The sequence below is a fragment of the Falco naumanni genome, chromosome 2, assembly GCF_017639655.2.
Source record: "Falco naumanni isolate bFalNau1 chromosome 2, bFalNau1.pat, whole genome shotgun sequence".
Lineage (NCBI taxonomy): Eukaryota > Metazoa > Chordata > Aves > Falconiformes > Falconidae > Falco > Falco naumanni.
In genome coordinates, this window is record NC_054055.1 from 89,877,097 (window position 1) to 89,904,276 (window position 27,180).

General features: G+C 38.6%; 1 protein-coding gene and 1 non-coding gene across 3 annotated transcripts in view; both read right to left on the bottom strand.

Annotated features, from left to right (window-relative positions):
• The window catches only part of POLA1 (DNA polymerase alpha 1, catalytic subunit), a 204,158-nt gene that overhangs the window by 159,453 nt on the left and 17,525 nt on the right, over positions 1 to 27,180 (bottom strand). For both annotated transcript variants that reach the window (XM_040582492.1, XM_040582491.1), the window contains exons 13-26: positions 23,401 to 23,475; positions 22,063 to 22,201; positions 19,008 to 19,165; positions 17,626 to 17,710; positions 16,757 to 16,818; positions 15,921 to 16,010; positions 14,202 to 14,318; positions 13,266 to 13,441; positions 12,725 to 12,854; positions 12,270 to 12,389; positions 11,026 to 11,122; positions 10,350 to 10,474; positions 8,380 to 8,529; positions 8,034 to 8,156 (exon numbers count right to left, since the gene is read on the bottom strand). In XM_040582492.1, the coding sequence (XP_040438426.1) occupies positions 8,034 to 8,156; positions 8,380 to 8,529; positions 10,350 to 10,474; positions 11,026 to 11,122; positions 12,270 to 12,389; positions 12,725 to 12,854; positions 13,266 to 13,441; positions 14,202 to 14,318; positions 15,921 to 16,010; positions 16,757 to 16,818; positions 17,626 to 17,710; positions 19,008 to 19,165; positions 22,063 to 22,201; positions 23,401 to 23,475 (1,647 nt within the window). The remainder of the gene's footprint in view (positions 1 to 8,033; positions 8,157 to 8,379; positions 8,530 to 10,349; positions 10,475 to 11,025; positions 11,123 to 12,269; positions 12,390 to 12,724; positions 12,855 to 13,265; positions 13,442 to 14,201; positions 14,319 to 15,920; positions 16,011 to 16,756; positions 16,819 to 17,625; positions 17,711 to 19,007; positions 19,166 to 22,062; positions 22,202 to 23,400; positions 23,476 to 27,180) is intronic.
• Positions 10,639 to 10,769, bottom strand: LOC121084139. The gene has a single exon (XR_005826607.1).

Below are 27,180 nucleotides of genomic sequence, written 5' to 3' on the forward strand. Positions count from 1 at the left end.
AATAGGGTTTTATGGAGCAACTGTTTCTAGTGGCTCAAATCAGCCAACACAGAGTATCAAATTGTAGAGCAGATATCAACATATATAATTTAATCCTACTCCCTGAAACCTTACCCAGCACGTCTGATAAAGGGCATAGCCTGAGGCTACAGACAACGCTACCACCAGCAACATCTCCTGCATTACATTATGTATAACCACTGGAAGAAAAGCAAACAGAGAGAGCAATCATAAGTTAAGCTTTCACGTGCCTTTCAATCACATATCACGCTCTAAAATTTTGGAGGATTTATTTCATCCAGCTTTGACACTGCCCTCTTTCCACTACGAAGAAAGTCTAAACAAATTAGCTTAGGCTATATGCCTGACTTACAGGTTTCCTTGCTTCTAACATTGCTTGTTTATGTTACAAGATCTGTATCAGGTATGCCCCAGCTTGTCAAACTAGATCTACTTCTCAAGAATCCTTTGTCCCAAGCAGAATTCTTGATGTTGTGCACCACTATCTCCTATATCCTTACAAGGTATTGTACCTGCAGCAGTAGAGCCAGTCCACCTTCCACAAATAAAGGTCTTGAACAAACTGTTTCATCTGTCTCACAAGTATATTTCGATGCTGAAAATAGCATAAGCCATTCATGCACATCTTCTAAATTAAGCCAATGAATCTTGGCACAAGCCCAGTGAAAGGACATACATGCAAGAGATCACACGACCTGATCTATACAGCAAAACCTGCATTCAAAGTACTCAAAGCAAAGATTTTTTTCTTAGCTTTGAAACCAAAACAGCCTGGTAAGACAAGCATCACTGCCAAAATGTCTTCATCCTTCTAGCTTTGTTTACTCCAAATGACAAGTTGCTACTCTTGCATATGTTGGATCTAGCTGACCTTGGTGATAAATCCGAGTGTGAATTAACGGAACTTCTAAACTGACAGTCATAAAAAAATGTTGGTTCGAAGGAATCTCTGGACATCATCTAACCCAACCTCCTACCCAAGACAGGGCTAGACCTGCCTGGTGCAAGGCTGTGCATCTCTGGGAAGAGTCTGGCTGCTTCTTGTTAGCCCCCATTAGGTTGCTGAAGACCATCCTTAAACTTTTTCTCCAGAACGAAGAAACCCAGCTCTTAGCCTCTCCCTGTATGTTGCAGGAGGATCATCACCACCCTTAAATCATTACCTGAAAACACCACATCTAGTAGGCTCAAATGAGTATTCATCCAAGAGGATAAAGAATAGATCATGTAATTGCAGATGGAGCAAAAAGCTTCTAATACAGTCTGCTGTGCAACAGTAAGCTTTTGCACAGTCGGCAACATTCCCAGGAAATACATGAAATTTTTTGATTATGAGAACAAGGTGTCATATCTTTGAAGGACAGTATGAATATTTATTTAAGTCTCATGGGAGACAGACACTTCAGATCATTTTTCTATACTCTTAGGAATAGTACTTGAAAAGGAAAATGATTTTTAACCCCTGATTTGCAAGTCTTTCATTTTGTAAACTTTATTACTATCTAGGTATCCAAACCCATGGTTTCCATGGTTTCATGGTTGGCCAACATCCAATTTAAGATAAACGCATGACGCAAATAAGTGAAGCAAGAACACCCTGAAGAACAACTTCTGTTAAAGTCTCAAAAAGTGAAATATTTTATGGCAAGCTACTAACAAACTAAGAAAACGTGCACTGCAAAGACTTGTAGTGCTAACAAATACACAAGCTGGAGAAAAACATTAAGGCAGCAGTTAGCATTTGTATTCTTTCAACCTTAACAGTGGGTATTGAAAAATGAACTTGTTTGAAAACAGAACCTAAGTAGTTTACAAATGGTGGTGTGATGTTATAAAAGCTCTCACCTTCACGGTGAAGCTCCCGTGCTCATTTACCTCCCTTTTATGAGGCATCTCTGTGCCACTATCTGAAGACAACCATGAAAGGATCTCAGTCTTTTGAATCCTGTAATCCCTACAGTATTCTAGACAGGATTAAAATATTTCTTCAGTTACTCTAAAGCTGAAGCATGGCAAACTTTGGGGGTTGCAGGATTCAAGTGCATTCCCCAGCAATTTACTGTGCACCTGAGAGCCCTTCGCATTACCACTGGATGTGGAGAGACATTTCTGCCTCTCCTGATCCTGAGGTATCACCCCTCTGCCCAACATGTGGCTTCTGCAAGGGGCCATACTGTTACATTTCAGATATAGAAAATGTGCTAGAGACCTTGCTCTTTAAGGTCTCCCAGTACCCTGGTTTTCAGTTTTACCACAATTTTGTGTGAGGAACTAGGCTGTTACCTAGTCAGCCAGGTTAAGATAAGACTCAAGCAAAATCTATGTCTTTTGGCAAGATAGGAAGCCATAAAAAAACCAGGAAAGTAGAGGAGGAGGAAAACAACAGCCAAACAAAACCCCCATGAGTTTGTCCTATTAACACTAACCCTACCAGTTTCCCAGTTGGGGGTGAGCTGAAAAATCCTGGTCATGCCTGACCCCTTATACCTCATATTGGGTCTGCCCCCACTTTCCAGCCTTCTCCTCTACCAGCTCTAAGAGCATGCAGTGAGTCACTGAGTCATTGATCCAACAGAAATCAATTTGGTTTTCCTTCAGAGTTAGTTTTCAGCTCAGATCACCAGGCTGATCCAACTCACCATGGGGCCATACAATTGCTATAACCCATTCACAGAAATCAGTAGTCAGGAAGTGAGAGGCACCACACCTCTTGTAATAGCACAATCTTAAAATAAGCAGTCACAAAAAAGAAAGTCTCTCTATTCATCTGACTTGCTGTAAAATCAATCTGAATCTGATCAATCTTCGTAAACATTTCCCAGTGAATACCCATGAAATAAAACCTTTCTGTCCAGTGAAAAAAAAAACAACCCACACCACCCAAAATAATGTTTTTTTCTTCAGACTAATTTCCTCCTCACCCAAAATATTCTGGCCATTCTTCTTAATTTAAATGTTTCATTTCCTCTCCTTGGAGATGCAAAAGTCTTTATCAGACCAGATGTCATCTCATGCACTTGACTAACAATAATAATATTTCATTTCAACAAATGTTAAGATGTTCCATAATTTTTCTACTACTTGGTACTCAGTTCGCATTTTCAGATTGTAAGCAGCCTCTGCCTTGAAATGTCTATTCTAACTCATTTTGGATATTGGCATGCAGAATAACATACATAGCTTTTTCACTGGCTCACAATTGCATACATAATGATAAATTTAACAACAGTGACAACTGGTTTGACCTCAACAGTTTCCATTTAGGGACACTGCAACGATTCAGCACTATTTCCCCTAAGATTTCAGTTTGCCATTTTTATACTTAAAAACAATTAAGAAACTCTTTGCCTAGCCTTTTGTCATCAAGTTCCACATCTTCCAGAAATGTTATATTGATGTTGTATTCCCTGTTTAAATATAGACAGTATGCTTATATGAGACTTACAGGAGGCTCCTTTCCTCTCTTTCTCATTTCTCCCACTACAACAACACTACAACAACTGGAAGAAACCAGGAATCTGACAGCTCCCCCATTCACATGACAACTCTTGTAGACTGTATAACTAATGCTTTAGGTGCAATTAAGAGAAAGTAGCTGATGACGAATCTCCCTGGACAAACAACTTAAAAAAATTGCAAAAAAAAGAAATGGATTTCTTTACGCAAGACAATTACAATAGACAGCCATTAACCTGCTTACCTACCCTTGCTTAATTTTTTTTAAAATGAGCTCATCTTCCTCCACCCTCATCCATTCTTTTCCCAGACTGCTACAATAACACGCTTTTATTCTTTCCTTTTGACTGCCAGGGCCTTAAACTAATTATTAATTGAGAATTTATCTAAAGGATCTGAACAAGAAAGTTGGAATTAACCCAATTGCCTCTTCCCCCTTTTATTTTGCATACTGTAACACTAGATCAACCTGTTAGTACTGCTGAATACAGCAAATGTGTTATTTTCCTTTCAAAGGCAAGTTTTCTAGCTGCTTGGGCAAAAACGTGCAACAATGAAAAACAACGTGGAAAAAAGCAAGTACCTGGAAAAGGCCTCAGCTTTGAGTGACAGCCATTAGCAACCAAGCTGCCTACAAATAAAATGCTCTCAACAACTTTGCTGTCCTGTAGGAAAATCCTGCAGCAGAGGGCATCCTGCGTTTGGGAAATAAGACAACTGACACTTCATCAAAAGACTTGTCCTTTAAAGAGGCTAGAAAGGCATGACCTTACGCTGCCTGCTAGTGCAAAGCTGGCTGGTTGTACAACCCCGACTCATCTTGTTTCCAGTTGTTAAATTACATTAAAGGACAGCTAAAAATACATTAAATATTTTCCTATTACTTTTCCATGCAAGCAACTGCTGTAGTTACAACAAGAGCAATGTCCAGGCAAACGCTTAGTAACACCAGGGGTGGGGAGGGTGGGGGGGGGCGGGGGGGGCAGGGGGAAGAGAAGGTCCAGGAATCTTTCTAACACATTCCAGATCAATAATGTAACACTTGGATTGCAAAAGCAGAAAGAACTATTTTGTTGTTGTAAGAACAAGAACCGATGTGTTTCTAATGATCAAAACAGGAAAACATTTACATTTTTCAAAAAGACCAAACAGATATGAGCTATAGTTTTAAATCCCTCCCACCCTAAATTTTTGCCCTTGTTTTTTCTTCCAAAATACATCGAAACTTAACCAGCCTGTGATATACAATAACTAAATTCTGGCAAATTCCCACTGATATGCCCTACCTTCCCTACTAGCGATTACAACAACTGAAAAAAAAAACCAAACAAGGAAGACCCGCTTGAAAAACCTGATAGCCAAGGTTTAAAACACTTTGTGACAAAAATGAGTCTTAATTGATTAATGATCTCAAGGTCTCTATCGCCATCTAGCGAACACTCACCACCATTACTACACTACCCACATAAATTACACCTCACGGGACGACACACGGTAGCCCCGCCGCTGGATCCAGCCTACACACAGCCCGAGTTGCAAGGCTTTGCTACAATTCCGCCGCATGACTTAAGGAAAATAAAGGTCAGGCACTCGCTCACATCTCATTAAGGCTGACTGAAGAGAACTGAGCTCTTACAGATGACGCTCTGTCCTAGCGCTATGATCTGGCTAGCATAAACAAGTTTTTTAAATGGCAATATGTAATTACAAGAATTTTTAGCCACCTTATTAAAGAAAGCCATGGCAGTTCCACTACTTCTAGTGCATTGGCGTTGCCAGACCACAAAGAAGTTGCAATCCGCAAGAGGTAGTACATAGCACTCAGCATTAGACGCTTGAAATACTCAGTCTTCTATAGCTTCAGTGAAAGAGTCTTCTTCACTCATAGAATCAGAAAGCAGAAATTTACCAAAGTCATCAAAACTCATTCTCTCTCAGCTACATGAAAAGTTAACGCTACGATGAACTTCAAGAACTTCTTCAACTTGAAATATGTAATTTCCACTTTCAATTATTCTGCTAAGAATTACAACTGAACTGTAATTGTGTTAGTGCAAATATTAAGTTCAGTTTTCATCCCACACAGTATTTTTCCTGCTTAGACATCTACAAGCCTACCTGCATTTACTCAGGTCCCTCCACAGCAGTTAAAAAAAAATAATAATCAATTACTTATTATCATAAAAGGCCATTTAAATTTAGATCAATGACATTTTTCCACAGTACTTATTTTTTAATTATAGAGAACCCAAATCTCCTTATACTTAATGTTCATCTCTTACATTTTCATACTTAAGTTTTAGTGGTAAAAGGAAACATATGAATAGAAAGACTAATACAAAATTTTAAAGCAGTATTTTTCCACATTAAATATTTCACCTTAAAAAAAACCCAGAAAACAAAAGGTGTCCTCTTGTGTCTTTTATGGCAAATACTACTGAAAAACCAAGGAACTAATAAAGCTGTATCTGTTTATTGACTACTTACTTCAAAATACAAGTTTTCAGAACAGAGCATATACAGTGTATTTCATCAGAATCTATCACACTTACACAGGAGCATAAAATTACAGATCACGCTGAAAAATTCTCAAATTTTGTTCAAAAGTTTGTCTCCACAGTATCCAGAGTAATGAATACTAATCCACCTCAAAGAATGGGAAAAAAAGCAATAGTTTTAGCTCTATGGGAGGTGCTGTACTGCATGGAGGAGACCTACTGAGATAGTAATGTCTTACTGAGCTCAGCACTAGTGCTGCCAGATGCAGACCGACTCCCACAGACTCCCATTGGCATCTCTCTGCTGTGCTCCAAGCAGCCCCATGTCATAAAGGAACTTTTAGACCTGCACTGGGTACAACATACTTCCAGGTAACACTGTGCCATAGTAATGAGTTTTTCCCCAAATTCAGAGCAACTAAAAACTGGAGATTCAAATGTGTGCAAAGGCTTGGCAGAAGCAAGCCCATGCCTACCACCACCAGAATTTAAGAGGTAAGACATCCTTTCCAAAAAAAATAATAATCAAGTATATAAGAAAAAGTGTCTCAAAGTGCTCCCTAGTGCATCCTGCACTACCTGTTTAGGATTTTCCCATTCCACCATCACTTTGGAACATAATGCAGGAACACCAGAGTTTTCTGCAACATTATCTATAACTGTTAAGTCACAGACAATTAGAATAAACTGTACGTGCAAACAAAAGTATTTCTCCCCCTTAACAGAGTTCAAAAGCTCATTTCCATACAATACCCAGTTTGTGACAGGTGTTTCATATGACTAATGGAGATCATTAAAAAAACCAAACCCAAGAAGTCAAATTCATGACTTGTAAACCATTGCTAGAAAATATAAAACTATTACACAGCTGCTTTTCATGCCAACCCCGTAGATAAAGAGCACCACCAAAAAAAAAAGACACTACTTCCTTAAAGGAAACATTTAACTTTTGAATTCACATGGCTGGAGAGCATATTTGCTCTTACCAAACCTAGAAATTACTTCCTCATTAAACGTGTGTAAGGTTAAACATACTGGTTACATATAGCGGGAGGACAACAAATGTGGTGTTGTCTCTAGAGAACTGTTTAGATGGGAAGACCTAAAAACAAAGATGTGTTATCAGAAACAAAATGCCCCTATGCAACCAGTTGGGCATTGTAAATGGACCTTCAGTGCATTGGGTAGTCCACAAGAAGGACAGCTGTGCCCTCAGGTCGCAGGGATTATGTGCCTCTGAACACAGATGTGAACTCATCCATCCTCCTGCTCAACACAAAGGCTGACCAGCCATTCTGCCACATCTGCAGAATCATGCTTGGTACTCTCCTCCCATAAAGAACCAATATGAAGCATCACTAAAAAATATGTTTTCAGACACTGTATATCAGTAGTATGTTTTGGATTTTTAATGATTAATATTCCCACTGGGACCAAACTGATGTGGTCTGCATCCAGCTGCCACCCTAATCAATAGCAAGAGTAGTTTTGCCTATAAAGATAAGGGCAACTCTCAAGATTGAAGATTTAAGGCCTCTTGAAGCTAATGTAAAGCTTCATTTTAAGGAACAAAGAGTTTCTGAAAATAAGGCCCTGAGACACACTGTCACCATGTGATTCATCAGCCCTGTCACAAACCTGAGGATTTTGTGAGCTCAACATACCAGGCCACAGGACAGTCCTGCCAAAGGCAAGCTCATCCAAAGCTGAAGCATACCACCAAATCAAAGACTAATCCATCAAGCAGAACTGGAAATTCATGGAAAACGTGAAAGCAGCCTTGATTTTTCTGTCACCATTATCTGGCCCATTGAAACTAAGCAGTTTAATTCAAAGCAAGGCTCTAGCTAGAGCCTCAACTTGTCTTTACAGACATTTATCTGATTCTTTTCTAGACACCAGTTTCTTTTTTTTTCCCCAACTTCTGCAGTACAAGTAAGATAAAAACCACAATTCTGGAAAAGGTTCAAAACCAAGATCATTCTCCTATTAAATGAAAAAGTACATGGCTTAAATTCACCCTTTTTACATGTGTGTACAACCTGTTGAATGACTTACCTCTCTCCCTTTATGCGTCACCAAAGCAGCCAAAGGCTTGGCATAGAATCTGCTGAAGGAAAATCCCAGGCAGCCATACATACTGTTAGCAGTGAGTTTCAAAGCTTTCTGTCTGATATCATACTGAAAAGAAACATAACCAGCAAAAATGATACAACCATAGCCAGAGAACAGAACTTAACGTTCACAATTACATTCACAGCTTTTTATATCGTCTGCAGCAATAGTGGGCTGCAAGTAAAGGACATGACAATCGCTCCCACTACTAATCATCCCTGTTCTGCAAGGCTGATCAGGACACTTAAGGGGACTGGAAGGAAAATCAAAGGAGTTCCATAAAACACACCTGTAAATAAAGGTCAGGATTCAAATCTGGTTGTTTCATTAACTGCTTAACTTGGCGCCTTCTCTCCACCAGTTTTCTGATTTCTTTAGGCAAAACTCCCATTTCCAGAGATGGGTCCGGAAGCTCTGGAATTACCTCCTCTTCTTCAACCTGTCAAATGATCACCACTGATTATCATTCTTTTGCTTGAAATTAGATTTTGATGTGTTAAATGAAAAGCTTGGGGGGGAAAAAAGCGCAAACCACACAGCTGGTATCACACAGTTTAGAACAAGCTTGAGAAATTTTTTGTAGTACTTAACTATATTACTTATTCACTTCTGGGGGACAGGCATTAATCCTGATTCTGGGAGAAATCCAAGAGAGACACAGACCAGTAGCAGGAATTTATTTATTTTTTTTAAAATGTGGGGTTTTTTTAAAGATATATATATGTATGTATGTATACATGTATGTACATTTGTGCATATATATATATATATAAATCCAGACACCACACACACACCCCCTCACTTTTAGGGGTGCATATATATATATAAAATACAGAAAAGCACACACAGAAGCAATTCTTTTCATGCTAAAAAAATCCATCCTATTTCTTAATATTGCATTAAGTATTTTTGGTGTTCAGAACTGTAAAATGGAGCACCTATGGAACTGATACTTTGAATAAGATAACTGACCAAAAAGAGGAATCAATAGTAGCAGCAGAATGAGAACTTCACCCCAAGCAACTCTTGATTATAGCAAAATAACCAAACAAAGCAGACATTCATGTTAGCATAACCAGTGAAATGGCTGCTCTGCAAAAATGGAAAGAAGTTTGAAGCTCAATGAAACAGACAGAAATATACAAAGAAAGGACAACAGAGATTCTATGAGGTTAGCAAGTTCAGTAAAGCACTTTGGGAAGAACCATAACGAGAATGACACCAAAATCTGATTAAATATCATACCTTGACAGAAGACAAAATTACATGCTTCAGTTCGAAGCACACTTAAATAAGTGAGGTAAATCCACAGAGATTTTGGAGGAACTTACTGAAAGTCCCACATACTTTCTTCCTCATTTCTGCTATGGTGCTGATATTTCACTTATGGAACTAACTACGTCCCATAACTACTTTTGCACAACACACTAATTCTGACCTGTGAGCTGATACCAGTTAAAAATAAAAACCTCAGGTTTAACTTTTAGACCTAACCAGCTCACTGCTTCAGTTTACAGCACAGCTTCACCAAAAGCTGTGCCAGCACAGCTGAGGAAATAAGAATAAGCAACCACAAATAAGTCATGGCCAATAGAGCTGCTGAGAAAACAGTATGTGGAACTATACCTTCAGGAAGTTTTTCAGTTGTGTTTAATACAGTTTAATGCTCTATTAAACACCAAGAATTTCCATGAAGCTGATCCTGCAGCTGACATAGTCACAGTATCACACCCCCAAGACACACACATAGTTTTCCTGATGTCTAATAAGGGTTGAGCTCGTATTGCATCCTTTCCCACAAGCAGAAGCACAAGGCTTTTGTCTCCCTCATTCAGGTATGTTTGCATGAATTCTGTGTCAACTTCACTTTAGGAAGCTTCTACCAAGTTAGGAAGAAATTGGTCAAAGGGCTCAGAAATTGCTAGGAGGACCTGGGACTGAAAAGAGACAACAGAGCCTCACTGAAACTCTTGTTTCACGAAGAAACCAATTTTATTTAGATGGGAGAGAACTTACCAAGATTCTGTAAGAGTATTACTGAAAGGAAAATGACAAGACATACAATATTCAAAAAGTCTCAACTCAAAACTTACTATGATGCATCTTTAAACAAGAATCAATTTTTTTACATGTGAGAGGGGGGAAAAAACCCCAAAACAATAAATAGTGGAAAAGAACAGATTTTTACAAAGCCTATTCACAGAAAAAACACTGAAGTTAAGACAGTGAAACCTAAGTCACAAGTTAAAGCACACAAACCTCTGCCTTTTTCTGTGCTTCTGATGACAGCCGCTGCACTGTGGTAAAGCAGATGTTGAACTCCTGGATAATTGAAGGGTACAAGCTGTTGAAGTCGAGAAGCAAAATAAACTTGTCATAAAAACCTAAAACAGAGTTTAAAACAAAAGTCATAATTACTCGGTCTCCCCAAGGACTTCATCCAACTCCACAATTAACATTTAAGTTAACAGTAAGAAATTGTACCACATTTCCAGCATCTAAATCCCTTTAAAGTAGTTATTGAGATGCACCACTGCCTATCATAGAAAGCTGTCAGAAGTGGAACGATCCAACCCCATTAACTCACCAGAGTTGAACAGATAGCTTCTGTGTTACTATAGGACACTTGTACAGTTTTCCCCACATAGAGGAGAAACTGAAAGAAAACGTACGTGTCCATTAGAAAATTATACACAGATAAACAGTCCTAATTCTTTGCAAGACCATAATCTTCTCACAAAAAAGCTAAGAGAAAAATGTTCCAAGAATGAATAGTTCTACAACAAATGTTGGGAATTTTCTTGTACACAACAATCCCCTTCCCCCTCCAAACTACCACACCAAACTCCCCCAAAATACAGATTACCATTTCTCTGTATTAATATAACCTACCTGTCTCCAACTTCACAGAAGGAAGGAAATTGCCACATCTTACCGACTTTGGGATCCAAGACTAAGCCTCCAGCATATGCTGCTTTCTTTTTCCCTATCTTTGATTTATTCTGATCTTCAAAATCTTCATCTTCATCCACCTACATTTGGCATTTAAAAAAGTCATTATATAGTCTCCAAGATTTCTGTACTGTTGGAGGAGTTATTTTTGGCAAATTAAATGTGAAATTAGGAGCCAGTGCAGAGTTCCTTTTAAAATACATGCAAAACATGGTGTTTTCATCATGATACTTATTAAAGCTCTCTACATGTCAAAACAGCATTCAAGTCAAATCCTATAGGAACAAACTTCTAACAAGAGATTGCAAAGACCTTAAAGAATTGTCATCATTCAACATAGCACGAGTATGCATGTTCTGTCTGGCTGTAAATGTCAACACTAGGGAAAAAAAAAAAAATCAACTCATGACCCAGAAGTAGTATTATTGCCCAAATAAAATGCAGGTTTTGGAAATACAATAGCTGGGCTTTAATAAAACAAATAAAAATATTATTACTGATCTAAAGAGTATTCTGCTATTTGTTTTGTTGTTATAAGAATTTTTCTTCTAGTTGTTCAATGCTATTCTGAATTCTTTAAAATTCCAACACTGCTTTGATGCAACAATACAATCAACAGAATTTATTGCTTTGGAATTTGCTGTGGAACTTTTTTGAAAGAAAAACTAAAAAGTAAAATAGAGCAAAATACAAATACATTCTTGAATTGTAATTTGTATACTAACATACATATAGATGTTTCTAGAAATATTATTTACACAGATACTATCCAAAGGCTTTTTTTTTTTTTAAATGCCCCTAGATATTTTATCCACATTCCCATATCACCCATCTTACAAATTATACTTGAAATACTGTTCATCAGCAAAATAACTGTAGGGCAGACATGCATCTATTGTGCAACGCTATCTCCATCTTTAATGTTCCCCTACACAGACAAGTACTTTGCTTATTTCAGTTTTCAACTAAAAGAGCAACTGAGTTTCTGTACATCTGTGATATAATGGAAAAGGTGTTACACTGTCCCTTTAAACCATACCTATCTCCGTTATCAACTCAACAAAAAAAAAATATTAATTAAGTATAAGCTGTAACATTAAGTTATATGTTACATCTAACATATTTTTGGGTTTTCCATGCTCTCACAGAAACATAGTATGCAAAAAATGGAAATATTTTTTTTTCCTTTTTGATAAAAACTTTTGGAAAGAGAAAAACTGGACCCACCAGCTTCTGCAGAGGCTTTTTAAAAACTTGTTTGTCTGGCACTATGTAGTCTTTTTCATGAAAAGCATGAAGCAGCAAGAACTCATTACGTTCAGATCGTCCACCCATCATTGTCCTTGACTATAGAAAGGAGTGGAAAAAAAAGCATTAAAAGCAAAGCATAGAAAACACTGACACGCAGAAATAGACTACGCAACATCCTTCAACTAATTGTAAGTTCACCTAACATAACTATTATTCTGTATCATCACCATGCACAAAACTCAAATGTGGTATTTTTAAGGAAGTTTTACATTACCTGACTAGATCATTGAACTCCCACACTCATTACAGCAAAAAGATTTATACATCATACATTCTCAATTACTGTTTACAAATTAGAACTAGCAAATCAAACACAGACCTGTTTTTGTGGGACAAGGGGGGTGGGGAAGCAAAAAGTAATAAAAACATACCATGACATTCCCAGAGATGTTTGTTATTTGAAGAGCCAGTGGCAGAACGTTCAGCTCACACATGATCTGGAGAATGAACCTGGCATCTGTCCAGGTGTTTTCCAGCATGAACATTAAGTGAGAAGAATCACTGGGAAAAGAAGAGGGATGGCCCAGTAAAGTACAATCAGCCTCCTTTGCACTCTAGTAGTTTAGACCTATATGCTGTATAGAAAACATGGTATCTGTAGCACACCAGTGTCAAATTATATAGCAAACCCTTTTAACTGACCCCTCCCCAAAACTCAAGCTTGCATATCCTATTAGTGTATTTAAACCAATGCTCTCAAAAATCAATTTGCTTCACACATAATAAGCTACCACCCATGAGTAACCTGAAACATTATAAAATGCTATTAAAATAATACTTCATTTTCCAAATACCAGTATGGAAAGTCACCATCTCCATGAGAAATCAAATAAGCAAGCATGAGATTGTATAGTGGGAAACGAACCCCTCTACTTTCCAGTGAAAGATTAAAAACATGATTCAGGAACATACCTGTACATATTTCTAATTTCCTCTGGTAGAATTGTTATCCTCTCAGTTTTCAATATCTGATGGACCAGTTCAGACAAATGGTAACTTTTGCAACGAATTAATTCTTTAGCAGAAAGTTCTACATCACAGATCATTCGACCGCAGGCAGCATTCCTCTCAGCAAACCCTCCTCGACCCTTAACGATATCACACAAGGAGAGAAAAACCCAAACAAAATGAAACATACAAACATGAGAACAAATTACTTGAGTCCTACAAGCATGTGTTTTGTTAAGTCAGTTGGTCACTAAATACTCTAATACTCTAAATACTCAATACCATTAATACTTTTTTTTTGCTTTAATAATTAGAACAGTCCCAACAAGAACATGGGTGTGGATTTTGGTTTTCCTCCAAAGACATTTTTTGGAGGACAGAAAGGTCACAGAACGAACCACACACAAACACTCATCTTGGCCTCTACGAAGGACAGGAACAGGCAAGAATATGACCACGTTCAGCACTTCAGTACTCCAAGTCTCACACTTTGTCCTCTGAACAAATATGTACTAAGAAATATGTACTAAGAACTACAGAATTATTAACTCAGCAGCTCTCTATGAGATGATTCACCAATCAATCCAAAGTACATCTTCTCATTTTACAGTTACAGCAGACAAAGACTGTTACAGTAAAGACTATTGCAATTAATCTGTCATTACCATCATCTAGTTGAGATATGTAAACTAAATTAGCCTAACTTGAAAATTAGTTTAGCTTATTACTGTAATAAAAGTCGTATAAACACCCATCATTTCTGATCTGGGACACATGAAATTCCACATGACCAACAGTCAAAATACATCAGTGTCACATTTACGAATTCTCAGCAAAATTAATTCATTTTTAATCACATGCAACATAAAGGGGCTTAAAAGACTTGAGCAATTTTATTACCCCAAGCTTTGGCATATTGGACCTCCTCAGTCGACCTATCTTGGACCAGTGAGGGACTTTGCTCACATTAATTCTTTGAAGCAGCACTTCCAGATCAAATCCATAAATATTATGACCCTTGCAGCAGAAAAAATAAAAAAAAAGGTTACACCAAATGCAAATTGAAAGACTTACTTTCACACACTCTGTATTCCTTTGCCCTTTGTGTTCTTTTCCAACTAATTGAGGCATTATCTCTCTTACAGAAAGCACTTTCTAAGAGAACATTCATCAACAGTACTCATTAGTCTTAACACTAACAGTGCTGTTCAGCAGAATACCAAAATCAGCTCTATAACTGTCTCATAGCACACACAATTCAGCTCTATGCTTTGATACCAGAGATTAGGATTTAAAGCTTTCCAGAAAAAAACCCCACCAACATTCTTTATACAGCATATAAACTTAGCTACGAATATTTCCTTTTCTCACCATCCATGAAAGCCTCAATACTGACAAAACAATGTTATGTTTTTTTTTTTTTTTCCTTTGATACTACAACAGGCATAGCTGCTAAATCTGGACAGGCACACCTTGCAACCAATATTTACAAATCAAAAGTACTTCAGTAATATTTGCAAATAATGCTAAGGACATTGACAACATTGGTCTGTAACCTCAGCTGAAAGCAAAACGCTACCCTGAACATGAGCCTGTGTGGACCAGTCAGCCACCAGGATCTGCAGGATCACCATTTCAGATACATCCGTGTAGTGCAATACTGTGATATAGAAGCTCCTTAAAATCAGCAGCAGCATTACAGCCATAGTCCTACCTATATTGATACAGCTTGGTTTTCAACAGCACTTAATTAAACCAGGTGCAAATTAACTCCACTAACACAGCTCTGTTCTTTTTAGGATCAGAGCTCTCACACCCCTACTACTGGCATCTTCAATTCAAAACCACCGGCTGCTGTGTTTCCTGTGATTCCTCCCCATAACAACCAGGAAGGCTCAGCTGGTAGGGCAAACACCAGCCACAGTGAGCTGAAAACATCAGGAATCTGACAGCTCACTATTTGTATTTACATACCGAAAAATAACAAGTTGTATGTGACCAACCTCAAATCTATAACCAACTTCAAATTGTCTTCACAATTTCATTAAATGAAAATCAGGACTCTACATTAATTAAACATAACAAAAAAGGAGTAATTATACTAAATCCTCAGCTGCCAATATAGTACAAAACATATGAAAGCTTATTAAAGAACTTTGCTAAGATCCCACTGATTTGTATAGTTTGTCATTTTGATTTACAGTGTAAGCACAATCTAAATGGTGACACAAATATACGAGCATCTGAACTAAAAGAGACTCCTAAGTATACCAAGAACTCCCATTCTTCCAGAAAATCACAAGGGTTTTTTTGTTGTTGTGTTTTGTCTTTGCGAGTAAGGATTTAAAAAAAAAAAAAAAAAAATACTTGTTTCAGGTACTATGGAAATACTGCCTATTTCAGGTTTTATGGGAAATTATAGGATGTATAAAATGTTGTCAGGGAAAATTCTGTATCATTGTTGTATCAAAGTACACCTGCTGTCTTATAAGCAAATTCAATTCACATGGCAGCCTAAGATAAACATTAATAAACCTATAAGGGGACAAAAGTAGAAGAACAAAGCTGAAGAACTGACAATATGCTTTAATTTAACTCTAAAGTCTCAGACCTACTCACCACAACAACATCTGGGTCAATTTTGTGAATCTTCGCAAGGAAAAATCCCAGCAGTGTTCTCTCTGTTGCAGCAATTTCTATTTTAGCATTCTAAAAGGAGGAAGAGAGCACTGATTTCAATGACCCAATAAGTTTAAAATGATAACATCTCCTCTCCCCTCCTAGTTACAAGACAATAATAAAGCACCACAGAGTTCTCCCTTTCCTTCTATAATTCAAGGCTTTTTGTTCTCACTCCCATAGACATAGAAAGCTTTTCTCAGAGGCCTTTTTCCATTTTGCTTTTGTATGCAGGTGTCTGGAGATATTTTAAGAGCCTCCTAAGAATCAAGCACACCAGGAAAATGCTCCATGTGCATTCTTCACTCACAGGCTTAAGATCACACAGAAACAGAGGAAAAACAAAAACAGGTTTAAATACTTTATTATTCTGTCAGCTCTCCCACTGCCCTTTAGAAAAGGTGTCTTCTAAATTCTGACAGACTTTACTCTCCAATAAAAGAAACAAATTCTCCCTGTTTAGTACGAGTACATGGTCAAGTACAATGAAAACAAATCACAATTTTAGAAAGGTTTTGCAAAGAGGCTAACTCTCTTGTCCAACACTCCATCTATTTTATGAGCACAACTAGCAGCAGTACTGAACCACACAGAGCACACACCTCCCTTTTTACAAGCAAGAGAGAAAAATACCTGGATTTAGGTTTGCAGAGTGGAAAACTAATGAAATAATAATGCCATTCGTTGAATATTTCTCTTGCATAACTTACCCACAGAAACATGAAGTTCCTATGTTAAAGGATACTGCAATCAGAAGGCTAACAAAATGAAATTACCTTCTTTTTAGTAGCTTCTTTGAAATCATAAGGAAAAATGCAATCACTCGGTTTGGAAACAACTGCAAAAGAAGTTATATTTGTTCTTACAGTCAAGTTTTTAATTGTACTCTCCCCATAAGCATCCATCCACAAGGGAACTAAGCAAAACTAACTTTTAATTCTAAAAAGCTAGCCTTGTGTGAATACTTGTCTTTAATACTTTGCTCATTACCCAGTTATCTTAAGCAATTTTAATCAGCCATATCTGAGGTTATTGTTGGAGATTACAACTATGGTCTGAGCTTCCAAAAAACTTCCTCTAACAAGCATTCAGTAGTCTTCCTCATTTCTGATTAGGGTCTGAATCAGAAGGTTTAGCTGATCTTACTATAATGACACTGCTGCAAGAGACCTTCCTTTCCTAAGAAAAGGTGTTTATAAATAAATGAAACTTTTATTTTTTATTTCCATTCAGAAGAACTGAAAAGTAATTAAGTGACAATAAATAAATGGTCTAAAATAATGGGTGAAGTAATCAAGAGAACACATGATAAAGAAAAACTAATAAAAATGATAGGAAACTCTACAAAGCAGGGTTACTTTGCATCATCTCAAACTAAGATATTTTTTTTTCCAATAGTCTTCAATATAAAGTCAGTAATCAGTGAAGTTAAAAACAGGGAGAAAAACCTGTCTGGGAGTTGAAACTTTGTCACTTACCTATTCTAAGCTGTTATTGCTGGAGTGACAAAATTAAGTAAAAAAGCCTAACAAAAAACCCCAACCAACCAACCAAAACCACAAACCCACTACTGAAAATCCACAATAACAAAAGAAAAACTCTAAAGGAATTTTTTTTCTACTCATGAACTGTTTCAAGTACGTACCACAGAAGTGTGTCTGAAAAGGAGGCTGCGGTGGAGCCTTATCCAAAGGAAATTTCTGATGAATCAGAGCTGCAACAGCCACAATCTATACCAAGAAGATACAGAACACACAACTTCATAACCATGACTACTATCCTCATCTTTTTCTCTTGTTTCTACAAAAGATCATTTTAAAATTAATTCCAACTATTCCAACCAGAAATGGCTAAATAAAGAAAAGTTATCAATTGATCTCAAGTGAAATAAAGCAGAACTTACTCCTAAACAATTATCTTAGAAACCTGAAAGGAAAGATAAATCATTTTGGAAAACTCTGCTTTTATGAAATTTTGTTCTGGATCTGAACAGACCCCACAATTAAAAGGATTCCCTATGAAGTGCAGGGGACATATGAGCAGGACAGAACATGCAGAGAAGCCTTGTCTCCGGAAGGGCTGCCCTTGGGCAAGCAGTCAAGACTGCCAAGAAGCCAAGAGGTTTCAGTGTTTAGAAGCTGTTAGCTTTATTGGTGCTTCTGTGCTTGCTTTGCTGGCAGGAAGGATGTACTGGCTTCTCATGCACTGGTCAGGAAAATCCAACAGAAGACAAAGTAGGCAGGCCTTCGAAACATCTTGTGAAGCAGAGTCCTGTTGGTACTTTGCATATGTCTCAATACATTGGTTAGAAACCAGGAATTTTCCATACCGCCCCAAAAATAATTTTAACTGCAACAACAGGACTAGTTCTGCTTCAAAAATTTGCCAGCCTAATTTTTCTTCCATTCAATCACCCAGAAAATAGTATCCTATCCTATTAGTGAGCACTAAATCTCTTCCTAAGCTAGGGAGGCGCATGCTGAAAAACAGATAAATGTGCCTAACTACACACTGTGAACTGCAGTCCACAACTGAGAGTGGCCACCTACATCTCTCCTCCTTTCTGAAGAAAGGAAAGATCTCACAGAAGAATAGCAGGTACTGTAAGATTTAGACAAAATTCTCATTCTATTTCAAAATTAGTTTTATCAGCAGAAAAACCCAGTCGTTTTACCTAGAACCTATGATTATCTCTACCAAACAAATAATAATAATCTATCAACAGCTGTTCTGGGACAGTCTCATTTATAACTATTACGCACAACAGAAAAAACAGAATGCTTGAAAAAATACGTAGGATCCACTGTCACAGTAAATATTGTCACCAAACAGGCCCCCTGAACCCACAGTTATCATGCTGGTGAGACTCCAGTAAAAATTGCCTTGAAAAACCTACAGCACAGAAATTTTATACAGCAGTAAATATATTTAAACATGTTTTAGCAGGTGAAGTTCTTCCAAGCCTTAAAAAATTGCTAGTATATGCCAAAGAACAAAATGAAACCAGAATGAGAGAAGACGACTTACCTCATTCTGGTGAGTCTTTGGGTTCTGAGTGGTCTTCATGCTGACAGACATGACCACAAGAGGAGGAGGAGGAGAAAGACCTTTAACCACATTCACCAAGCCAGGCTTCATGGCCACAGCCTCCACCTTACACCAGGTGACCGACTGATTTGAAGGCTCTGAAGAAACAACACAAGCCACCTTCATTCTTCTGGGAACAACAGGTAAGGCTTCTCTAATGGCACTGTTGCACACAGTCGGTCTTTTTAATGTTTTGCCCTAGCGGGACAGTCCAAGACTAATTCCACCCAATTTTTGGTAACTCCCTGGGCCCACATTCCCAAGCAGAAACAGAGAGTCACACCAGGGGCTCTTCAACACCAAAGAGGAGGGAGAAGATTTGTATCAAGGTCAGGAAGATGTGTAATGCAAAAAAATACTTCAGGCAGCTTTACAGAGTCATAGTAGAGAAAGGTATAAGCCAAGTGAACATAACTCCACCTAAATTAATATACTACCTCTTAGCATCTAATCTTGTAGCCAGTCCAAAGGGAGGCAGCTTCACAAAAATTAAACTAATGCAAGTGAAAGAATACTCAGAAATTTCTCAAATGCTACAGAAAAGGCAGCCAGAGTGCTAATCAAAAGAATTTTGATCAAAAGAGAACAAAAACATATGACTGACTGAAATGCACCAGATAATTAATTCATTTAGATATAGTCCTTCAGAAACACCATTATGGAAATAAGAGAGATGGGGAATATCATAAGTGTTCATCCTACCCTGGTAATATAAGCTATCCTAAAATATAAGAGAGGCCACAGAAAGCTACTTAGACATAAAATGTACAAGAGCTAAAAAATTATACAGATAGATGGAGAAAAAAGACACGTTAAGCACCCATTATAATTTGAGAATTTTTTTGGTCTGTAATTCTTCACTTGCTTTAAAAAAAAAAAAAGGTGATCACTCACAAAAGATGCTGATGAGGTAACATTACATGCAGTAAGAAGTGGAGGTTACACTTCTGATGGATTAACCTTTTGAAGACAGCTGTGGTAGACCTAGTTATCTTACTCCCTGCAAAACTGACTCCTCTCTGGAAACCCATATATTTTACCTTCTTTCATTAACACTGCTCTAAATGCAAAAAGGTAACTGACTAAAATATATTCATTTATAAAACAGTGATGATCTCTCCAAAGGAAGACAGGCAATCAATTGCTTAACAGTTCTTTTCTTTGATCTCCAGTATCTTAACACCCAGAGCTTCAGCTGGCACTGTACAGAGCAGTGGTCTCCAAAATGGGGCACATAAGACAATCCATTGGGATGTGAAGAAAATATTTTTTGTACCATTAATAAATCCTTTTAAAAGTATTTATTTCAAATACCTCGTCCTTTTTTCAATTCTATTTTTGTGTTTATTTTACAACGTACATAATATTTAGCACAGTGGTACATGTATATAGTTTATAAATAAATAAATATATATTAGGAGTACATGCTCAATTTTTTACTGACAGGGGTGTGCTATCTAACAGGTCTGGAGACCACTGCTCTATAAAAGCTCTGTTAGCTATCTAGCTCTGATACTCAAATTGCAAAGACAGGTTCATTATGAATGGCAATGGCAGTTTTTGAGGAAGTTGTAGAAGTCTGATCAAATGGTTTGAGACTCGCTTATTTCCAAGACCCTCTATGGGAAGTGTGGAAGGGAAGCTACAAGAATGCAAGAACCTTCTGATAAACTAGACACGCCCTCCCCTCAACAAAAACCAAAAAACAAACCACACATCCCACAAAACAAAACACAAAAAAACCCCAACCACCCAGCTTTAGGGCACAAAATCCAGTGCAACCACTACAGAAATTTGCATAAATAGAACTAGCCATCTTAAAAGACAGTTTTCAACAGAGCAGGCATGCTACAGTTCTGAAACGAGCAATTCTGATACCAAGATACAGACTTTCTCTGGAACCTGAACGCTGTAGTAGAGATATGGAAATAGGAAAAAAGAGCTCCCTTCGATTACCATTTCACTCTGGCATGGAGTCAGCATCTCAGCTCAGGCAAGGTAGTTCCTAAGGGGCCAATAATGCACATAAGCATTAAGTAAAACTGAATACTGCCTGAACTGAATCACTGCCATTACATCTGTCCTACTGGAGATGAGGAACAAAACGGCTCTAGACTCTTCAGGTGAAGAAAGAAAATATCAAAGAAATACAAGGTCAGCTCTCGGGCAAAGAGTGCAGATGAAAAACCATTCTTAGGCCTTTAAAGTTACTGCCAGAAAGTACACTGCTGCTTGCCAATGTCTTGTGGAAAACCCAGCACAGCTAATCCATCTTTCAGCAGTCAGGGATTTGTCTTGTCTGTTCTAGCTCAAAATCCTTGCTGGTATCAGCTTTGTCAGTGACTGCGCACGGTGCTGAAGAGGAGAATCCTCCCCCTGTCAGCGTTCATACTGTCAATTCTACAGTCAAACCAAGTGCCCCAAGGAGTTTGTACTAACAGATGTGCCTGTTGACCAGTATGATCAACTTCCCTACATTCCGGGGAATATACAGCCCACACTGCATGCCACTCATGAGGTGGAAAGGATTTCAAACTAAAGAAGCTCCGTACCACAAACTTTTCTAAGCACCAGAAAAAAAACACCCTAATATACAAACAAAAAAGCCATCTAGCACCAGCTTGTCCTTAAAGATACATCTGCAGAAAAAGCACAAACATTAAGTTATCAAGAGAAGAAAGAGGAATACATTTCTAGGAAAATAACTCTGGAAGTGGCTTTAGGGTGTGTACTGAAGAGTAGCTACTAGCCACTGCGTAGTTCTCTCTCACTGCCAAAGCTATAACCTCATCTGTACAGTCTGCAACTTTATATGGGTAGAGTTCTCAAAGAAGAATAAGTTTCGTTATCTAGTACAAATTGTTACACAGATAAATTGCAAGGTTAATTTACAAAACAATGATTTATCAGTACAATTTCAATCTCCCCTCCTCCCCCGATCTATAATTATGTGTGTTTTCCAGCAACCAATTATTTCACATGCAAACCACCATACGTGGATTTTTTATTTCCAGCCAGCATGGTCCTTTGATCTTCCTGCTCATCAAGAGAAGTTCCAGGCTAGAGGTGTTAGTTCCAAATATATGTGAAAATGTTTGTCCTTTCAGATCTTGCGGAAGCCGAGGGAATTCAGCCTAGCAAGTAACAGAAAGCAGCGAGTCATTTCACCCCACAGAAGTCTTCAAGGTCGACACATTCTATTCAGATAGCACCTTAAGAAAACTACACAATACCTAACATCACTGTAATTTCCCACAAGCAAAGCCTTAACCTGTAATACCTTAGAGTAATCAAAGAAATTACACTATTGACTTGAATAGGTGCATAGCAAAATCAGGACGGTAATGTAAAAATGCACTAAAGCAAGAGTTCTTTATCCATACTGGATCTAAGACAGTATTATCAGCCAAGACTACAACAAAGTTTGATGACCCATTTTAATACAAAAACTGTTTATGCTGTAAACTGAGATAGTTACAGCTGTAACTAGTCTGTCATACAAGGACTGGATAAAGTTTTCTGCACAGCTAAAGAAAAATTTGAGATAGCTAGCAAATCCCTATGGGATGATGCTTTTGTACCTAGAACTAGCACTAAAAAAATGGCTTAAAAAGGCACTGTCCCAGCAACTGACCCAAGCTGCTGAGTCTCTTACACTTGAAACTAAATCAAGTTTTTGCTAATGAAAACCAGCTACTGACATTCTTATGAGGATTTTTTTCCATCCTTGCTTACAGCCCTTCAACAGAAGTCTTTCTCACCCAGCTGCTATTTGCAAGAGCCATTATAAGTAGAGATATCAGCTATATTCTGGACATGGATTCAACAAAACATTTAAGGGCAGTAAGCAATTTAAAACATCTTACAGTACTTTGGGCCCTGTTCCAGTAAACTAAAGAGTTGCTTGGCTTATCAGTTGATTCGGTGGCAAGCCAATAAAAAATAAAGCAGGATAATTGGGAATATAGGTCGTTGTAAATCAATAAGCAAATTATAATTGGGGGAGAAGGTAGGAAGAATGTAGTAATTGTAGGAAGTGTTTCTTCCTCTCATGCTTTATTTACACAAATAGAGCTAACACTAACAAATGCATATGTTAAGGTTACCTGATAATAATTTTTTTTTATTAAGGACTAAACAACATACAAATGATACCCCAAGCTTGTGGCTTTTTTAAAAAAAAATTATAAGACCACAAGCAACTAACTACACACTACAACAGAGGTACAGCCACTAGCTACTAAAGTTCAAATCCTGAAGTTTTAAAATTTGGGGTTTTTAGTAAAATCATAAAATTCTTAATTGGGTAAGAAAACAGGCTAATTATACTCACCGAATATTTAACTTCTAAGTATTCAGATTTTGCTGGAACATCTGGGATCTCAAAGGCATAATATTTTTCCACTTTCTACATAAAACAAAAATATTATTTTTTCATTATCTCCCAACTGAATATTCATTCTGTCCAATAACAAAGCTAATGAAATAAAGGCCAGCCATAGCATACATGTCTAATATCATGGGCTTGATCACATATTACCAATTCTGCAACTCATTATAACCATCTAAAGACAGTAAGAATTTTTTAGTACCTGTATTTAATCTCTTCAGATTTTCTTAGCATGAACACTTTTGACAGAATTGACTTACAAATATACTAACCATTACAAAACAAAAAACATACAAGCTTAATAGCTAAGGAAACAGAAATGTTCTGTAAATTCACAAGCTTCACACATACTCATGATGATTGGTGGTTGCAGACCACCACAAAAATTACATAACGACTGAGGCGGAAAAGCATCTACAGAGGTTGTCTAGTCCAGCCACCTGCTCAGAGCTGCGTCAGCTACAGCAGGTTGCTTAGGGCTGTCACCAGTTAGGTTCTGAACACCCCCAAGGACAAGACTCCACAGCCTCTCTGGGCAACCTCTGCCAGTGCCTGACCTCCCCTACAGTAAAGCAGCAGTTTATGTTCTGATAATTTTAATGTGTTTCAAACGGTTCCCATTTTTCTTGTCCTCCTTTGGGCATCAATGAGAAGAGTCTGCCAGGGTCATCTTTACTCCTGCCCATCAGGTCTTTATACACAATGATAAGGTTTGGACTACCAGTCCCTCATCCTGAACCTTCTTTTTGCCAAGCTGAAGAGTCTCAGGTGTCTCAACCTCTGCTCACATGACAGATGCTCCAAGCTTTGTTAAGTATCTTTGTGGTCCTGTGCCGGACTTGTTCCAGTACGGACACACCAGAGAGCTCAGCTGAGCGCAGCTCTCCATACATGTCTCACTAGGGCTACAAAAGGAGGAAGGGCCACTCGCTTGAACCTGCTGGCAATGTTTTGCCTCATGCAACCCAGGGTGCCCATGGCTGCCTTTGCCACAAGGGTATATTGTTGGCTCTTGCCCAACTTCACATTTACCAAGACGACCAAGTCCTTCCCTCCAAAGCTGCTTTCCAGCCAGCCAGCCACTGGCATCTACTGATGCCTCCTCAGGTTATTCCTCCCCTGGTGCAGGACCTGTTACTTCCCTTTTCTGAACTTGATGAGATTCCTGGAGGTCTTGAGACATCTCCAGGCTGTTGAGGTCCCTCTGAACAGCAGCACGCCCATCTGGTGTATCAGCCACTCCTCCCTGGTTTGGATTGCCTGTAGACTGGCTGAGGGTACACTCTGCACCATCATCCAAGTCATTAACACAGAACCCGAGCAGGATTGGACTCAGTACCAAGCCCTGGGTACGCCACTAGGGACTGGCCTCCACCTGCACTATGTGCTGCTGATCACAACCCCTGGAGCCCAGCACTGCAGCTCGTTTTCAGTCCATCTCGCCGTCCACGCACCTATCCCATACTTGATCAGTTTGTCTCCGAGGATGTTATGGGAGACGGTGTTGAAAGCCTTACTGAAATCAAGATAAACAAGAGCTGCTGCTCTGCCCTTGTCCACCAAGCCAGTCGTCTCTTCACAGAAGGCTACCAGCTTGGTTAAGCGTGACTTCCCCTTTGTAAATCCACACTGAACATTCCCAAGCACCTTCTTGTGCTCTGTGTGTCTGGAAAGCAGCTGTTTTCACAATTAGTTGCCCCATCACCTTTTCTTAGGACTCAAGGTGAGGCTGACCAGCCTCTAGATCCCTGGAATCTCCTCCTCCTCGCCCATCTTGAGGACAGCTTTGACATTGGCTTTCTTCCAGTCCTTAGGAGCCTCCTCTGATCAACATGACCTTTTAAAAATAATGAAGCATCACCTCACAGTGAGATCGGCCAGCTCCCTCCGCACTCATGGATTCATCCCATCAGGACCCACACACCTATGTCTGCCCAATTTGTTTCAACGTTCCCTAACCTGATCCTCTCCACCGAGGACAAGTCTTCTTTCCTTCCACCTTTCCTTCTGATCTTTTGGGGTCAGGGATTGCTGAAGGCTGGACTTAGCCGCAAAGATCAAGGTGAAGAAGACACTGAGTATCTTGGACTTTTCCATGCCCTTTGTCACCGCATCCTGTCCCTTTCAGCAGCAGGCCCACGTTTTCCCCTAGTCCTCCTGTATGTATAGAAGCCTTTCCTATTCCTCTTTGCCTCCCTCACTAGATTCAACTGCAGGTGGGCTTTGACTTTCCTTTTTCCACCATGTTATCACCTCCATTAGTCTGACCTCTAATCCTGACACATAAGCTCCTGACCAGCTCTTTGCCCACCCTTAGGCAGGGCTCCACGCACTCCCATTGCTCTGACATGTAAAAGGGAATCCCCCTCCATGACATCCCAGTCTGTTCTAACTACCTCTTACCCTACCATCCATGATCCCAACGAGCTCGTAACCCTGTAACTGCACACAGTTCCTCCGTTTATATTGCAGGCTTTAGGATATCGGCACTTCAGAGAGGCACCCAAAAGAGCTGACTCCGCAACCATCTGCCAGCTGTTTACTTTATTACAAGCTTAGAACAGAGTCATTTCTATGACAGTACTGTATTTTTCATTTTGAGCGACTTGGGTTTTACTAGAAAGTAGTCAAATTTGTTTACATATCTCTAACAAAGATAGTTAAAACAGCCTTAAGTTCAGTACAACTTTACTGAAAGTATCACATCTGTTTTCTTCAAGAATAATGATTTTCCACAACATGCACAGCTTGTCAGTTTCCAAGAATAACTACCATCATTTTCTAAATAATTACAATATCCTGCGCAACAATGCTGTGGTACTGGCTGAAATACTATGCGCTCTACCCTGTAATATGTATGCTTTGTCCTGTAATACTTCACAAACCAGCTGCACCACTGTTATGTATTATTGTTATTATGTTATGCAATATCTATGCTAAAACACTACTCTTACACAAGAATTCCTAGAGGCCCCTTAAATTAAAAAGTGTATTTTCACTGGACAGTGCACTAAATTCAGCACATTATACATAGTCAGTGTAACATACCACTAGAGTAATTTTTTCTTACTAAACAAGGTCACCATAAATTGGAATAAAACTTAAACAAAATACATGCACAGTTAGGTAAGCTCAAAGCTATTTGGTTTTGGGGTTGTTGGGTCTTTTCCCTTAAATTAATAGCATCAGAAATTGCTCCCTCTGAGCACTCAAGCTTGCTGCTTCTCCTAACACTGCAGTTTTCAGGCTGCAAAGCCTGAGTAGGAGATGAGAAGGCCCTCTGCTATAAATAGGAAAACAACAAATTGAGAAACAACCACCATGGCATCAACGACTACATGGAAGCAGAAAAAAGTAACATAACTTGGTACAAGAGCACCACTATGAAGTCAGAACAGCATTACAAATTAGGATGCAAATGTGTATCTGAACTGTTGAGCCAAAGCAGCACCTCAGAGAAGCAGCACACCATAGCTGTAACATAACAGATGGCAATGTACCGCTTTTAGCTCACATTACTGGTGCCCCACCTCCTTTTTTTTTTTTTCTTTTAATTTAAAAAAACCCCTCTCAGGCTTCAAACAAGTTCTTGTTGCAAACGCAAGCTGAACATAGTGTAAAAATAGTATGCTGCAGTGATTCATCTGTGTTATTCCACAGAGCTGAGCTCAATTACACAAGCGTCTGGTCATAACTGCAGTGAATGAATGCTTTGCTGCAGAG